The sequence below is a fragment of the Populus alba genome, chromosome 10 (assembly GCF_005239225.2).
Source record: "Populus alba chromosome 10, ASM523922v2, whole genome shotgun sequence".
NCBI lineage: Eukaryota > Viridiplantae > Streptophyta > Magnoliopsida > Malpighiales > Salicaceae > Populus > Populus alba.
This window is the reverse complement of record NC_133293.1, coordinates 16,762,955-16,780,260: the sequence shown is the minus strand read 5'-3', so window position 1 is coordinate 16,780,260 and position 17,306 is coordinate 16,762,955. Positions and strand designations below refer to the sequence as shown.

At 35.4% G+C, this 17,306-nt stretch overlaps 3 protein-coding genes across 3 annotated transcripts; 1 reads left to right on the top strand and 2 right to left on the bottom strand.

The window, feature by feature from the left end:
• Nucleotides 1–1,575: 1,575 nt before the first annotated feature.
• Nucleotides 1,576–5,339, bottom strand: LOC118043094 (inosine-5'-monophosphate dehydrogenase 2). The gene is made up of 5 exons (XM_035050926.2): nt 4,819–5,339; nt 4,121–4,707; nt 3,651–3,833; nt 2,619–2,876; nt 1,576–1,988 (listed from the first exon to the last, which is right to left on the bottom strand). Exons 1-5 carry the CDS (start codon nt 5,222–5,224, stop codon nt 1,917–1,919), a joined length of 1,506 nt encoding a protein of 501 aa, XP_034906817.1. The 5' UTR covers nt 5,225–5,339; the 3' UTR covers nt 1,576–1,916.
• A 2,544-nt stretch (nt 5,340–7,883) lies between these two features.
• LOC118043093 (uncharacterized) lies at nt 7,884–10,225 on the bottom strand. Its single transcript, XM_035050925.2, has 3 exons — nt 10,050–10,225; nt 8,609–9,568; nt 7,884–8,402 (listed from the first exon to the last, which is right to left on the bottom strand). Exons 1-3 carry the CDS (start codon nt 10,129–10,131, stop codon nt 8,371–8,373), a joined length of 1,074 nt encoding a protein of 357 aa, XP_034906816.1. The 5' UTR covers nt 10,132–10,225; the 3' UTR covers nt 7,884–8,370.
• A 1,949-nt stretch (nt 10,226–12,174) lies between these two features.
• Nucleotides 12,175–15,023, top strand: LOC118043091 (pentatricopeptide repeat-containing protein At1g79490, mitochondrial). Its single transcript, XM_035050924.2, has one exon. It carries the CDS (start codon nt 12,411–12,413, stop codon nt 14,931–14,933), a length of 2,523 nt encoding a protein of 840 aa, XP_034906815.1. The 5' UTR covers nt 12,175–12,410; the 3' UTR covers nt 14,934–15,023.
• Nucleotides 15,024–17,306: the final 2,283 nt, after the last annotated feature.

Sequence of the window (17,306 nt, the reverse complement as noted above, 5' to 3'; positions counted from 1 at the left end):
GGAGCTCTATTTCCAGCTGAAGCTCTATTTTTAAAAAAATCTAGACATGACTCTTACAAGAAAAGAAGATCTGCACTCAGTTCCCATTTCCTCCGACCTCCGGTCTGTTCAATACAAGATTAAGGAGAGACGGTTTCTATTGATGTTCGATGTATTTTCCTGGTTAAGGCCGATGTTTTGCTGTATAAACACAGTAACTTTCAGAAACAGAAATTATGGTCTTGAAATTTAAAATAAATAAGAAGGTCTTCAGGCAATTCCCATTTGATTGAATTTGTAACTTTCAGGCCCATGTTGGGGTTATCCCCAATCACATTTTCAGTGTTCACAGGCTAGTTCCCTTAGGAAATTTTTTTGATGAAATTGAAAGAAAAGTTTTTATATTAAATTTCTGTAAAGTCTTAAATTTGCATCCTTTCACGTTATTATAAAAAGAAAATGTTATGTTTGAAATCTTATTATTTATTTTAAATTTAATTATTTAATATTGATTTTTTTTTAACCCACATGTATTTGAGTTCAATGCGAAGCTGAGCGCAATGTAATTTAGTTTGATGTTTTACTAAATCTATATATATTTAAGTTTAATGTGTAATTAAATTTAATAATATTGACTCTGACATTTTATTAAATTTATATATTTTTGAGCTTCACATGTATTGGAATTTAAAAATATTAGGCATAATATTTAAATTAAACACATAATTAAAATTAAAGATACTGGGTTGAGCAATTGGGTCAGCTACATAACTCTCCTTCCAAACGTCACATCTCTCTGGATAATATGTAGTCATTGACTTTCAATTGATTTCTTCAGTTCCAACCATTTATCCAATGGATATATATTCTCTTCTTTCTATGGTTGATACCCTTGAAAGATTGGGAATTGATCGGCATTTCCAGAAGGAAATGAAAATCATACTGGACGAAACATACAGGTAAAGTGCCACTCTCACCTTGCAATTGAAAAACCAGAGTGTTATTGCTGCTAGTAACTTTTTCCAGAGAACAGAATTTATCTTCGTGTTTAAACAAAATTCTTCATTAAGGTTCTGGTTAACTTAATAGACCCATGACTAGGTCCTAATATTGTTGTAACCATGACATTAGCAAACAAACAGGTGCTGGTTGCAGGGGGAGGAAGAGATATTTCTTGATGATGCCGCTTAAGGTTGGCGTTTCGGATATTACGTTTGAACGGATATGATGTTATCTTCTTGAGATGGGAGATTTCATGTTTAAATCTTTTGAGGATCTTTTAATCACTATAGCTTTAATTAGTAACTCGTTTGGAGTAGATATATTAAACCAATTTTCTGAAGATCGTTTCCTCGATTCACCGGGAGGATACGTGAAGGATTCGAGGGCTGCCTTAGAGTTGTACAGAGCCCATGCTTGGAGATACAAAAGCTGCTGCCCCTATAATCTAGCTAATCATGCATGAAAGCACTGTCAAGGGCTGAACCAAGCTTTTTGCTAAAGAAAATGATCATTCAAGCATCAGGCCTAACATGCCAAATCGATTGCTAGTTTGAGTAAAACACAGTTCCACCCAATCCTTCCCCACCCACCATACATAAACATTAAAGTCACTGAATTATTATTTGTTGTAAGACCAACTTAGAAAATTGCTTAACTAATTCATAAAATCCTGTTATACTTAAAAAAAAGCACAAATGGTAAAATACAGGAAGATGAGCACCCCTTGAGCCTGGCAACAAGAGGCAGAGACCATGATGGCACTTCTGGCTTTCCCAGAAAAAACCACCTACGACTTCAACGAAAGAACCCATGTAAGATTGGCAAAGCTCCTTCCAGATTCATGCGGTTCAATTAAATGCTACTCGTACTCAAATATCACTTTGGAATTTAGAACTGATCATTAGCAGTAGTAATAAATGCTGGAAGGTTTGGATTCAAAAGGCTTTCTTCTCATGTGAAGCCAGTCCATGAACTCCACCCTCAACTTGTGCTGCTGCTGTACGAACCTGCAGCAAGCCAGAGGAATAAGGCCAGACGCCAAATACACAGAAAATAAAAGAGCATAACTCCAATACATCAATATTTACCTTCAGCAAACATGAGTGATAAGAGGGCGACAAAGAGCATGATGAACCACTTATAGCATAGGAAAACTCTGGCAGCAATCATTGACTATTGGCAATACATCAACAATATTTACCTTAATCATTTCAAATACCCACCCCACTCTTCCCCCAAAAAGGAGACAAGTTTTCAAACTCATTATCATTATTTCACTAATGGAATTTTTTTACACTCACATGCCACCATCAAACTTCCATTACAGCAAACGCGGAGAGGAGATTATCAAAAGTTACGAGACAGTGCACCACTTAAGATGACTAATGTATTTAATCTAATTTCATATATTTGCAAAGCAAGTAAGCGACTTTAATCATTTGAGAAGGTTTATGCCTCTATATACAGAGGTAATTTCTAATGTTCAAACAGCAAGCTATAAAAAGATACATTCACACATATGTTGACGGATAAAGACTTAGCTTCACACAGAGCCACAGATAATATTATTTTTAAACATCAAAACCACCAAATTATCCCAAACCATAAGTACAAGAATGCCATAAGGTGACCCATACCTCAAGCCTAAGTGTCTTTGACCTTAATAAATCATGAGCAGACCGCAAAGAGGATGCGCCAAGATCCTGGAATCCTTGCTTGACTGCTTGCATGGTGTAAGGTACATGCTTCAAAACAGAACCTTTATCAGCAACTGCTCCCACGACTCCCTGAGCAATCTTTAGCTTAGCAGTATCACCCAAGTATCTTTGATCACTCCCTTTAGTCATTGCTTCAAGGGAGCCCATGCCACGGTATTTTTTCACCCGTAAACCTTTCTGGTATAGCAAATTGTTAGAATTCACCTAACTGAAACTGCATCTAGAGCCAAAGGATGTATCCAGCCATATTTTGTCTTAAAGCAAACATAAAAATGATCTCGGAATAATTTGACATGTTACTGGTATAAAACAATAAGCCAAAAGGATGCTGAATAATTGTCAGAACATGACATTCATATATTATCAAGTACACACATCAGTTGACATATTTATTAACATAACAAGCGTTCATTATAAGAGCACTCCCAGATACCCAGTACTAACCAATGTTTACAAATATGCACAAACAGCAGTATTTCATTTCAAGCAACGTTGAGATTCACCTTAGCTCTTTAATCTGAATCCCATCACTATCTCTAAGGCATACAATTTCCTTCAAGGGACAGGTTAAAAATAAACCCTGGCTACAAAATTATCTTGACAGGATCCTCTTTCTAATAATATTTCTTAACACTTAGAAAACCTTAATTTATGAAGTTTCAAGCTTCTAGGTTAATGTTGAATTCCTTTATCCAAAATCTTGCCCAGTTTTATTGAATCTTCCAATGCAAGAGCATCAATAATGATAAATCAGACAGGAAGTACTGGAATGATCACAGGGCCGACAGAAATAGTTCTCATGCATATATCCTCTCCTTAATTCAAGAAATAATTCCAAAAGAACGAAAGGGTGAAAAGGAAGTTTATAAACACCAACTTTCAAGAAAGATGCTTGAAGAAAAAAGCTAAAAACCTAGTTTCTATTGCCATTTAGTCATAGCAATGTCATACCTCATTAAGCTCATAAGCCCCAGGAGCTTCAGTACTTCCAGCTAAAAAGCTTCCCATCATTACAGTAGATGCCCCCAGCACCAGGGCTTTGACAATATGACCTGAGAATGAAATGCCACCATCTGCAATGACAGGAATGCCACTTTGTGAGGCAATGGATGAAACCTTGTAAACAGCAGTTGCCTGCAAAGTAGCAGGACAAGAAAAACAAGTTAAAGCATGGAGCTAGGGATAGAATGTGCAAACTACCTCAACTATTTACAATGGCATAATTCACTTTGAAGTTCAGAACTCTGTTACACATTTTCATATGCTAGCTTATGCTTGAACCCTTTTCTCTTGGGGTTTTTATATTCTTACTTCCTATAAATGATTGTTCCAAAATATAAGAAAGCAGAAAATTTACCAAAAAAAAAAAACAATTTTTTCTAAGTAAAAACAAGATACTATTATCAGAGAAGGTCCTTTACCTGTCCTCGCCCAACCGCACAAACCTCTTGTGTGGTGCATATAGATCCAGACCCCATACCAACTCTCAACCCATCCACACCTGCCTTTATCAAATTCTGTGCTTGACTCATTGTTACCACGTTCCCGCCAATCACATCCAACTCAGGATAAGTCTGCTTCACGTATTTGATCATCTCGATCTGATAAATAGAATTCCCTTGTGAACTATCCAACACAATAACATCAACACCTGCCTTCACCAAATGCTCCAACCTCTCCTTATCCGACCCCCTCGTTCCAATTGCCGCCCCAACCATCCACCTCCCATCGGAGCCCACCGTTCCCTTCCCTAACTTAGGATATCCCTTCACCCTCTCAACCTCCTCCTTCGTCACCACATCCACCACCTCTCCTCCCTCCTTCTCCAGCACCACAAAATCACGTCCTTCCTCTTTTAACTTCCCATTAATCTGGCCCAAATCATAATGACTTGGCACAGACACGTTTGCATCCGTGCGCATAATCTCTCCCAATTTAATTTCTGTATCTTTCAACCCCAACCAATCAGACTTCGCCACATATCCCAGCAACTTCGACTTCTCATTCCCTGAACAATATGCAACCAAAAAAAAACCTTAACGCTGATTATTATACACAAAAAGAGAGGGGGTGGGGGAATTCAGAAGAGGAGTGATTAATTATTATTTCTTTTAAATACCTGATTGGGTAACAAAAACAAAAGGAACATCATCGCCTTCAAACTCATTAACAATCCGTGAATCAGGCGTCTTAAAAACTGGACTCGACAAAATAGGCACTCGGCGTGACTTAACGGATCTGATCATATCAGCTTGCTCGGACGGTGTTGCATTAGAGTGAATAATCCCAATTCCACCGACCGCTGCCATGGCTGCCGCCATGTAGGACTCCGTAACAGTGTCCATGGGAGAGGAAACACATGGGATAGAGAGAGGGATGTTGCGCGAAAGTTTAGTTGAGAGGTTAACGGCGTCGGTTGGGAAGTCAATGTAGTGAGGGAGGAAAATAACGTCGTCGTAGGTGTAGGAGTAACCTTGGTTGAAGAGCTTTTCGGCGGGTGAACCGTCTTCGAATTCTGCAGCCATTTTAGGAGGCTGTTACAATGGTTGGGGAGAGGGGAAACTATAAGGGAGGGTTTTAGAGAGGGGCGTGGCGTGAGATCGGTTTTGTTAGGGTTTTATAGTAAGATAGATAATGATAAATTGAAATATGGAGGGAAGGAAATAGACAAAACGTACGTGATTGGGTGTGTGTGTGCTTATGATGATTTAAGTGCGTCCATTGACCTTTACAGTCAAACGAAAAGCTCTTGCGCCTTTGTTTTTTTTTTTTTTTTTTTTTTTGAGTTTCTAACACAAACTATACTTTACAGAAACATAAATATTATACTATCAATTTCTTAAAACAACTGTGAAGTCCTGAAGTATTTAATTTTAGATATCTTGTGTTTTTTTATCAGTCCGTGTTTTTAAATATCATTAATAATAAACTGTTTTTTAGATCACATATATGTAGTACAAAATTATATTTGTTTTAATTGTAATAATTATATAGTTTTTAAACAATAAACCATGCATGGGACAGTCTACTAGTTTCATTCTGAAATTCAATGTGTTTTTTTTTTTTATTTTCTTAAAGAATCTATTAAATTAATTTTGATTTTATTCATATTGATGCGCATGAAAAGAGTCGCCTTGAAATAATTGCCGCTGCGTCAAGATTTTTTTTTATTATTTTATACAAGCCCACCCTTCCTCCGCCATTGCACGACATAACCACTCAGCCTGTCCACAAAAACACTACAACAGGTCTACAAAATAAACCTGTACAAACCATGCTCAAAACAAAACCCACGCGTGATAAACAGCCTTTTAATGATTCTAAACGCTGTCTTCCCACACCAACTACCTAAGAACGGGCATCAGCTTGCAGATGCCGGGGAAATACGCTAAAAAACATGTTTGTTTTTTTTTAAAAAAAAAATATTAAAATATAAAATTAAAAAATATATTAATTTTAAAAAATAAAACAAGTAAACTTAAATGAATATTCTAAAACCAGGTTGATTTCTTAAGGTTGCAATTCATAAAACTCTAGACACGAACTCAATTAAAAAACTCAAGTTCTAAATCAATTTAATATTAAAAAATAAAATTAAAAAAAATCTATTTAAAAAATTTGTTATGGTTAAAAATAAAATAAAAAGGGATCTAAAGTATGAGGGTAAGATTTAATAGGGAAAAAAAATTGAGGATGAATTGTAAAATAAATTTGATTATATAAATTATTTTAAGTTAGATATATATAACGGGGATTAAATTTTATTAATAAAAAATTAAATAATGATGAAATTAAAAAATTATATCTAATTTTATAAATTATTTTAAATAAAATAAATAAATTAAATAAAAAAGAATGAAAGGTTGAAGAGTTAGTTTGAAAAATTAGAGGGTAAAGCAAAATAATTGATGTGTGTGTAAGAAAAAGAATGGGAAAAAATAATCATCAACACCAACCAAAGGTCATGCACGTGCCACTAATTCAAAGATGAACTACCCATACGAATAGTTAAGTCATACTGGAATCATGTTTTGGGCACTAGAATTAGCTCCACGTATCATTCAAAAATAGTGGAGAGGTTGATAAGTGTAAGACACGTGTCAGTGATTTATACACACACATAACTATTTTATATTTATTAAAATATTAAATTGTCTCTTGCTAAATCCGATACATACAAAAAAATCAATAATGCAATAATGAAAATATCATAGGTCCAGGATATTGAAATTTAAACTTTAAAAGTAATTAGTTTTTTCATTGTGCTCCCAAGAATATAAAAAGATGGAAACACCCTTCATGACCAATTAAATAATTTTTTATTATAAGAATAAATATGTTATTTTACTATGCAGTTATACATGAAAACCACAAAAGAAATCCTTTATGGTAGCTTTATAATTAATTTATTATTTTTAAAGACATTGAATTTATTTTTTTTTGAAAAGCAACGTAGAAAAATAAATTCCCCGTCGATATTGTATTATGCCCAGGGAACAATGTTTTTACCACCCTTTTAAGTTTTTTTTTTTTTTTCTTAAAAGCAACGTAGAAAAATAAATTCCCCTTCTTTCGTGCGTACAAAAAAAGTTACCAAAGACTTGAATTCATAGCCACAATCAACCTTCATTTCCTAGGCTGAACGTTCTGTTCTTAATTACCCAAGAATTGGATTGCAGGATCTCTTTAAACCTAATTACCCAGAAATTAACCCATGATGCAATTTCGCAAAGCTTCAACCCCTTCATATCGAGCATCAAATACTGGAACCCATGGAACTAGGAAAACGCTTGCCATTATGATTCAATAACATAAAAAAGCTTTTGAAAATGAATTCCGGGGAAAGTGAATCCTGAAAGTGAATTCATTTTCGTGTTAGAAAACACTTTCCAGTGTTTGTGTATAAGAGAAAATGAATGAAGAAGAAGAAATAAGAAGATGAAATTCAAACGAACGGTTAAAAAAATCACCGGAACAGTGCACTTAAAACTACTGCAATCTCACTGTTCATGTTAATTGCACTGTTCAATGAACAGTGCAATTATACAGAGAAACACGCAGCATTGGCTCAGGAAAGTGTTTTCCGAGAATTTAAAACAAGCTAATTTTTCCTTTGACTGGAATTACATTTCCCTTTGACTCCTTTCCATGATTGCCAAACACAGGAAAGTGAATTCCTTAAAACTCCGAGGGCACACAACAGCCTGTATCTTCTCTAGCCAGCGAGATGATATCTATAATCAACACGAAGATATCTCCAGGGAAATCGAGTCTTGTCTTATATATTTCCTCGAAATCAAGCCTCTCCAAACAGGTGTCTTTATTTTAGTGAACCCGTAGTGAGTCCGAGTCACCTGACTCACCTTCTCGTATGTTTTAACTAATACAATTTGTACAACTCATGCAGAGAAGTATCGGTCCCTCGTACGAAAAGAAGAATTCCACGACGAAGATGACAGCCTAAGAAGAAATAGGAATCCAAGCCTGATCTACTTGGGACCCACCTAAGGATACAGCCCACGTGGCATTACTTACAAAATTTATGCTCGAACCTATAAATTCATCGAGAAATTAAAAATAAAAAATAAAATGAAAGGAGAGGGAGAGATTGGTCGTGGAGGCTGGTTTGCGATTCCTTGTTCTCTCCAAAAGACGAATTGCCTCCATCTCATCACCCGTAGATAAAATGACAACCGTCATAGCCTGCAGATGTAAAAAGCAGATTATAATTTTACTTTTGCATGGAAAAAGAAGAATGATTACTGAAAATACTAAAGATATGTAATATCAGGTCAATTCTAGTGAAACTAAAGATTGCAACAGTACTGAATATCTTTTTTTAAAACTAAAAACACAGATTCAGAGATAGCCACCATGTTATCATAACAAGCTTAAATTAGAAATCTTACTTGGATCCACGGTGACTAGTATGGCAGTCCCTCCAAATGAACATGAACCACCAGCCACTCGGGTCCTCTGCCAGTAACTATTGAAAGCATAGGAAGCATGTGCAAACAATGTATCGGGTTCAAAGCATGAACCACTGGGTAGAATCGAGTCACAATCTGCCCCAGACCCACAAGCATAATTCATTGCTTCTTGAATGATCGGATCGGGCACCGATGGCTTGGCTACACACCATAAGGCTGAGTATGGGCTTGTTCTTGGAGATGGTGGCCCCGTCGGAGGTGGATACAACACAGGTGGGCGAAAACCCCGCGGGCTTGGAACAAATCCAGTTGGAGACGGAACAAAAGTGGGCGGGCTAGGGGTATAGCTTGGTGGGCTAGGCTCATAATAAGGGGGACCAGGTACAGCTTCTGGTGGGCCTGGAACATAAATGGTTGGACTAGGTACTGATCCCGGCGAGCCTGGGATGATACCCGTAGGACTAGGTACGGCTCCTTCTGGTGTGCCCGGAATGTTAATGGGCGGGCTAGGTACTATTTCAGGTGGATTGGGAATCGGGATAAAACAGGGTGGGCCAGGTACCTCACCAGTTGGGCTTGGAGGCGGGTTTGAGATGGGAAAAACCGGTGGCAGATAACCGAAGGGTGGTGGAGGTGAAGATGGCATGGATCCCGTTGGAGTTGGAATTCCTGTGGAAGGTGGTTGTGGGGTGTTTGGGGGGTAAATGCAATTTGGAGGGGCATTATCGGGCAATGAAATTGGTCCTAATGAATCATAAGGTGGCAAAGTAAATGGTGAGCTCACATAGGGACCAGCATTTGATGAATCCATTGTTTCCTTTTGCAGAAGCAATGAAGCCAAGTCAAAGCGCTTCGTCACTTTCAGTTTTTGTGCATTCTTGATTATTGAACTTCTTGCATGCACTGGACCTCTGGATAGATGCATTGATCTTCTTGCATCTGCTCAAAGGTAAAAATAAAAATAAAAATAAAAAAAGTGAGTCATGATCAGTTTCTATCCAAATTGCTTCTCGTGCCCTGAGAAGTATCACATTGGCTAGTAATTAGTTAAAGAGCAATTGTTTGATGTAGTGACTACTGATTCCTGGCTACGCAATTGGCCCTACGCGATCTATCTACCACATGAAATGGTAAATGAGGTGGAACATTCACCGGAAAAAAAGAGAGATTCCAGCACGCACAATGCTGTAGTTCTATGAGTGTATTTTAGCAGGGCCGATGTAATAAATTAGCAGCAATTCCTATATTCACAATCTACATTGCGATATAAGATGGTGACTGAGCTACTGAATTGCGCCATTTAATTTCTAGAAATAGTAGATTAGGGGGAGGAAGATGCAAACACAACTCGATTGTCAGAAGTAGATTGATATGTAACTTGAAATAAATGCAGGGCTAGAGTGATGATCAGTGAGCTTACCGCAATGAGCGAAGGAAGTAGCTGCAATCGTCAAATAGAGTAGGAGAACGCAGACTTTCTTGCAACCTTTGCTCATTTCCATGCCTTTCAGACAAACCAATGCCTGCAAGTGAAAGCTCCAATGCTCAAGCTCCACACCCTTCAAAGACTACAAGGTAAGGCTAGCCACTTGCTTATATAAATATAAGAGGGCAACGGCACCCATGGACGGTCCTAGAATGGCTAAAAGTAAGGCCATGAGGGACAAGTGGCTGGGTTGGCCATAAAGATTGATTCTTTGGCAGCCTCACTTTGATATACAGTCACTTTGCTGAGAGCGGTGAATGTGAAGAAATGCTAAAAAGGGCTAAAAGGTGTGATTGGAAGGTTTATTTTATACGAAGTTGTCTCTGGATGTGCAAAATGATAATCTATTTCCTCCATTTTCCTATGAGGTGGCTACGTATTGTGGCATATATGCTTGCTTGACGTTGGGAAAAATGAAAGTGTTGGTTTGTGTTTGCCCCTTTTGTCTTGCTTGCTTTCTACTCAAAGCTCCCTTCTCTTGCTGGAGGCTGCGGCACCCTGTTTCCCTTTGAATGACTTCTTGCACTAGTTAGGCTCTCATTGATAAAACAGGGCTTCGAATGCAAAACCTGGTCAAGCAGAATTTACATCTGATCATGGAATTTTCCTCATGAAAATCAACAACATTCGATCTTTAAGAGATGCAATGCTATTTTCGTTTTGAACTTCTTGAATGAGTGTGGAATATGAAAATATATGCTTTTGTGTTTCATAAGTTTTTTTTTTTAAATCAGAAATTTTTTTATATTTTTATATTATTTTGATGTGATTTTAAAATTATTTTTTTTAAAATATATTATTTTAATATATTTTTAAATAAAAAATATTTTACAAAATAATCATTCTCATAATGCTAAATGCGTTCTTTTTTTTTTTTTTTTATTGGTATCACATCAATAGAATCACTCTAAAATCAGTAGCAGAAAAATGGAAATTCTGCAAAAATCGTGCCCTGTCATTGATTTATTGTCTCGTGCCTTTGCAAATCTAAAGCTGTTATTTCATTCAATGATCTGTGCTTAATCTGATTCTCCTCTTCCTTTTTATTCTTTCTAAATTGTTCAAATTTTCCTGCTCAGGTCGAGTTTGCCAATTTGTATTCTAGTTAATAAAACTCCAGCGCGCGACGAACAGTACTATAATTGAAATGTTGATTTCAATTTATCTTTCCACTCCTTCACAATATCTTTCAATCTTGAAAATTAAAAACAGAGCTTTGGATCCAGGACTGTTAGATACTTAATGCTCATTAGTCGGACATAGCTTTGCTTGAATATATAAATAGTGTTTGAAAACGCGACTATAATTTGTTTTTTTTTTTAAAAAAATTATGTTTTTTAATTAAAAATTATTTTTTTTTTATATATGTTTTTGGATCGTTTTGATATACTAATTTTAAAAATAATTTTTAAAAAAAATAAAAAAAATATTTAATACATTTTAATATAAAAAATATTTTAAAAAAACAACTACAATCACACTTTCAAACAAATTTTAATTTATTGTAATTAGGTGAAAGATAAGATTTTCATAAATATCTGATAATAATAAAGGTATTCTAGTTTTGAGAAGATTATAGATATGAAATTAATTTTGATGCGTAAAATCTACTTTAATGACACCCTTTAATAACAAACAAAAAAAAAATCTATAGAACTTAAAACTAATGATCTCTAAAAAAATTTAGAACCTGATCAATTAAGTCATATTCATTAAAATTTACAAATCATTTAAAAAAATTCATAACAAATGAAAAAAAAATAAAAAAAATTTTTTAAATACACAAGAAGCCATTAAATTAATGAAATACATTGTTAGAACTCATATTAAACTATAATTTTTTAAAATACACATGATTCAATGACTTATAATATTTTTTGAATTTTTTTTCTTATTAGTTATCATTTCTCTAAAAAAAATGGCAGATACTCTTTGATTAACGGTCAAAATCATAATATAAATATCGTTGCGTTGCTCATCTGCCAGCTTGGATCTGCTTGAATATCTTGTAGTGTTTTTATTTTATTTAAAGGTCTATAAGCAAAATAACAAACCATCTATTTATAGTCTTAAAAAATCACAGAAAACCTAAAACAAATAACTAATTGGTCGTGATGCCTTCGCAGCCTCGCAGGCAAGTCTATCAATACTCGAGAAGCACCATAGGGTTTTAGCTTTCTTCTTCTCAACAACAGAGGGTTTTAGTTTGGGTTTGAAGAGGATATACAGAGAGCCACGAGAGTGTAAAACCATCAGGTAAGAATTTCCAAGCCCTGACTTGTCATTTTGAATTCAATGTTTCACATTCATCGCAGTAGACTGTACCCTAGAAATCTTTATACCCTCACCAAAAACCACAGCTCCAGGTCTTCATTTCTAACCCCCAATGTCCAAAACTCTAATTCACACACAGATGCAGCAATTAATAGTTTGAATAAGTTCGGTTTTTTCAGTGCTCTAAGGGGTCTCAATTCAATTTCCCCAAATGTATCCCCATCAAAAAGCCCCAATTTGGTTAGTAACGGAGGTCATGTTAAAGCCAATAGCTTTGTGAGAAATTACTGTGCTGGAAAGAATGGTGAAGCTGGGTCTGGTGAATGGACTGAGGATATAGAATATTTAGATGAGTCAGGGAGTGTTATTTATAGTGGTAAAGGTATAAGGTCAGTTGAGCCGGGAGTTGATGATCATGTTATGATTGGTGGGATAAAGAAGCCAATTTTGAATGCTTCTGCTGTTGCAAAGATAGTTGAGGTTGTTAAGAGGTGGAAATGGGGGCCAGAATTGGAGACCCAACTGGACAAATTACAATTCGTGCCAAATATGACTCATGTAGTTCAAGCTTTGAAGATTATTAATGAGAGTGATGCGTTGTTGAGTTTGTTCAAATGGGCTAAGAGGCAAACTTGGTATGTGCCAAATGATGAGTGTTATGTGATGTTGTTTGAAGGGTTGAATCAAAGTAGAGATTTTGATGGGATTCAGTCTTTGTTTGATGAGATGGTTTGTGATTCAATCAAGAGTGCAACTCAATTTAGTGCTTATAACAGGGTACTCAAGTATTTGGCTAAGGCAGAGAAGTTGGAGGTGTCATTTTGTTGTTTCAAGAAGGTTCAGGATTCAGGCTGTAAAATTGATACAGAAACGTATAATATACTCATGAAGTTGTTTTTGAATAAGGGCTTGCCATATAAGGCATTTGAGATATATGAGACCATGGAAGCAGCCCATTGTTCATTGGATGGCTCAACTTATGAGCTGATGATACCAAGCTTGGCAAAATCAGGTCGTTTGGATGCTGCTTTTAAGCTTTTCCAAGAGATGAAAGAAAGGAACTTTCGCCCAAGCCTTGGAATTTTTTCCTCGCTTGTTGACTCAATGGGGAAAGCTGGGAGGTTGGAGACATCGATGAAGGTTTACATGGAAATGCAAGGTTTAGGGCTCAGGCCATCTGCTATCATGTATGTTTCCTTGATTGAGTCGTACACCAAGGCTGGGAAACTGGATGCTGCTCTCAGGCTTTGGGATGAGATGAAGATAGCTGGCTTTAGGCCTAACTTTGGGTTGTATACATTAATAATTGAATCACATGCTAAGTCAGGGAAGCTTGATATTGCAATGTCCATCTTTCGAGATATGGAGAAGGCTGGATTTCTACCCACCCCATCCACCTATTCATCTCTTCTTGAAATGCATGCTGCTTCTGGACAAGTAGATGCTGCTATGAAGCTGTACAATTCGATGACCAATGCAGGATTGAGGCCAGGTTTGAGCACATATACTGCCCTTTTGACTCTCTTGGCTCATAAGAAGCTTGTGGATGTGGCTGCCAAAATTTTACTTGAGATGAAGGCTATGGGATTTTCTGTTGATGTGAGTGCCAGTGATGTTTTAATGGTTTACATTAAGGATGGTTCTGTTGATCTTTCTTTGAGGTGGCTGCGTTTCATGAGTTCATCAGGGATAAGAACGAATAATTTTATAATCAGGCAGTTATTTGAGTCGTGCATGAAGAATGGTTTATATGAATCAGCCAAGCCTCTCCTAGAGACTTATGTGAACTCTGCTGCAAAAGTGGATCTCATACTTTACACATCAATTCTTGCCTATCTTGTTCGATGCCAAGAAGAGCAGAATGAGAGGCATCTGATGGCAATCCTTAGTGCTACGAGACATAAGGCGCATGCTTTTATGTGCGGGCTCTTCACTGGCCCAGAACAGAGGAAACAACCAGTTTTATCCTTTGTGAGGGAGTTTTTTCAGGGCATTGATTATGAGTTGGAAGAGGGAGCTGCAAAGTATTTTGTGAATGTTCTGCTCAATTACCTTGTTCTCATGGGGCAGATAAACCGAGCCCGATGTGTTTGGAAAGTTGCTTATGAGAATAAGCTTTTTCCGAAAGCTATTGTGTTTGATCAGCATATTGCTTGGTCCCTTGATGTTAGGAACCTGTCTGTGGGAGCTGCCCTTGTAGCGGTTGTGCATACTCTCCATAGGTTCAGAAAGCGCATGCTGTACTATGGCGTCATACCAAGGCGGATCAAATTGGTTACAGGACCAACTCTACGGATTGTTGTTGCGCAGATGTTGAGCTCCGTGGAATCCCCATTTGAAGTTAGCAAGGTGGTTCTAAGGGCCCCTGGCGACTCTGTTATGGAGTGGTTCAAGAAACCAATTGTTCAGCAATTTCTTTTGAACGAGATTCCCTCAAGGGCAGACATACTCATGCACAGGCTAAACATACTTTTTCCTACTTCTGCACCTGAAATTAGATCACTGTCCCCTCCGAAACCACTAATTTCTGCAAAGGCTGTGTAATTATCTATGATATTTGAGATCATTTCCAGGTTATGTACTTGCACATGATACTATAAACCAAGATACGGCCTTCGATCATCTTTTTTTCCACCCAGGTCCTGTCGAGTTACTTTGCAAACTGATAGTTTGGATTCTATTCTAAGCCAAAAAAATTAAATCTCCGTGTTACTGTGCTAATCTGATTGGTGGAAATCTTAGCACTCTAACTGAGCATAAAACATGTAGAATTTTGCTGTACAGTCCTTTTTGTGTTGTATAATGCAGCTTTATGGAGCTGTCTCTTATTATTGGACAAATGCTACTAATCTCATATCACCAATAGATGATCGGATAAGTAGGACACTCCTGGCAAAGACCTAAAATTATGAATCACGATCCTTCTGGGGCCAATGCATATAATTTAAGTATTTAACAAAAAAAATAATCTTCAATGCTGATGTAAAAAGCTGTCAAATTCAACATGATTCCCTACTTTGTTAGACAGCAAGAAATTGCATTAGTTCTTGTTAATAAATGATTAGAACTTGTATAATGGAAAAGAATATATGCCAGGGTCGATTTTGTAATCATGTCACAACCATGACAGCTTTCCAGATCCAGAAAAAAAGGTTTGATGGAAGTTCGATTCCACCAAAGAAATAGCTATAGCTCATTAGTTCTTGCAAAATGGTGTCTTCCCAGACCGTGTGTGTATACAAGAGAGCTTTTGTATGAACAGGAGTTGCAACAACAATCGGCAATCGAAAATAAAACCCACGAACCTTCAGTTTGTCAAATAAACAGCAAACAGCAGAAATGTACTTGGAAATTAAGGTCGAAGTTGAGTGGCATATCAGGTTCTTTCAGTTTTCTGTTTTCATCGAAGTGTTCTTGGAATCAAGACGGTTTGATGACTTAACTCAAGATCTTTCGTTTTTTCTTTTTATATATAACTTGAACTATCAAATCAAAGCAATTGATCACTAATATAGTCATTGTAACCTTATTATATTTGTTTTCAGTTTTTCAAAACAGTCATTACAACCATTTGTTTTTTTAATGAGGTGATCAATTCTTTCGACTTGATAGTTTGATGATCAAAATCAAGAAAATGAAAGCTGATGGGTTAAGTTGTTTTTGGTTAGAGTTTATTTTTACATTTTAAAAGTATTTTTAAAAAAATTATTTTTTTATTTTAAATTAATTTTTTGGTGTTAGATTATTTTGATTTTTTGATATTAAAAATAGTTTTTTTAAAATTTTTTTATTATTTCAACACATTTTTTTAAAAATATATTTTAAAAAATAATTGCAACCAAACATCCAAATTCAGATCTCTTTTAACCAATTAACCTTAATTATCTCATCTATCAAAAGTCAAGTTTATATAGTGGGGGATTAGCTTGATTTATTTTTACATTTTAGATTAAATCTTTATTGTCTCTGGAGGTCCAATCACTTTCAATTTGTCTTTATATTTTAGGTTTCTTTAATCTATTTTTCTAGAATTTATTTTCATCTAAATTAACGAAATATTTGAGAAACTTAAACGCAACCTAATTTATTATAAAGATATTTGAAAAAGATGATTTATCACGTGCTATTAAAATTTGAATAATTTTTTTTTTTGCATATTTATTATTTTTTAAACAAATCAGGTGTGATTGGAGTTTCTCAGGCCATATATTTAAAAACAACTATACCTATAAAGATACACATATAAAAATTTTAATTTAAAATATAAGTGCAAGTTACGCTATTTTTTTTATTTATGAAAAAAGTGTTCACTAAGATGGTAAATGAGTTGACAAATTCCAAATTGAATCTAATAATAACTTATAAGAAAGAATTAATACATCGATCTAATTGTGAATTTTCCCATTTAAAACTTAACTAAAAAGAACAGGATTATATATAAAAAAATAACTTCGATGGTTAAGAAAAAGACAAGTCAACATGTTATTTCAGCCATAAAATGCGGTCCAGAATTTATCACCCAAGAGTTTCTTTTTTAAATAGATAATTTTTATTTTTATTTTTTTATTTATTATGATGGTCTTTCTAGTTTTTTTTTATATACAAAAGCTTGCAATATTTTTTTGAAAAAAGAAGACGTAAATAAATAAAATTGAAAATTCTGATTGTCTCCTTTTACCTTATATTTATAGTGTGTTTTTTTAATCCTCAAAGGTTTTTACTTGTAACAAATTTATTATTTATGATTATTTTTGTGTTAATTAGTTACAGAACTCAATAATTATTTTACGTTAATGTGTGCTGCAAATAATCATAGCTGAAAAAATACCCAACGATTCTTTGTATTTATTTTACTGTGTTGCACAATAACCATAACAAGAAAAAATTACAGAATATGACATGTTAATGTGAGAACTG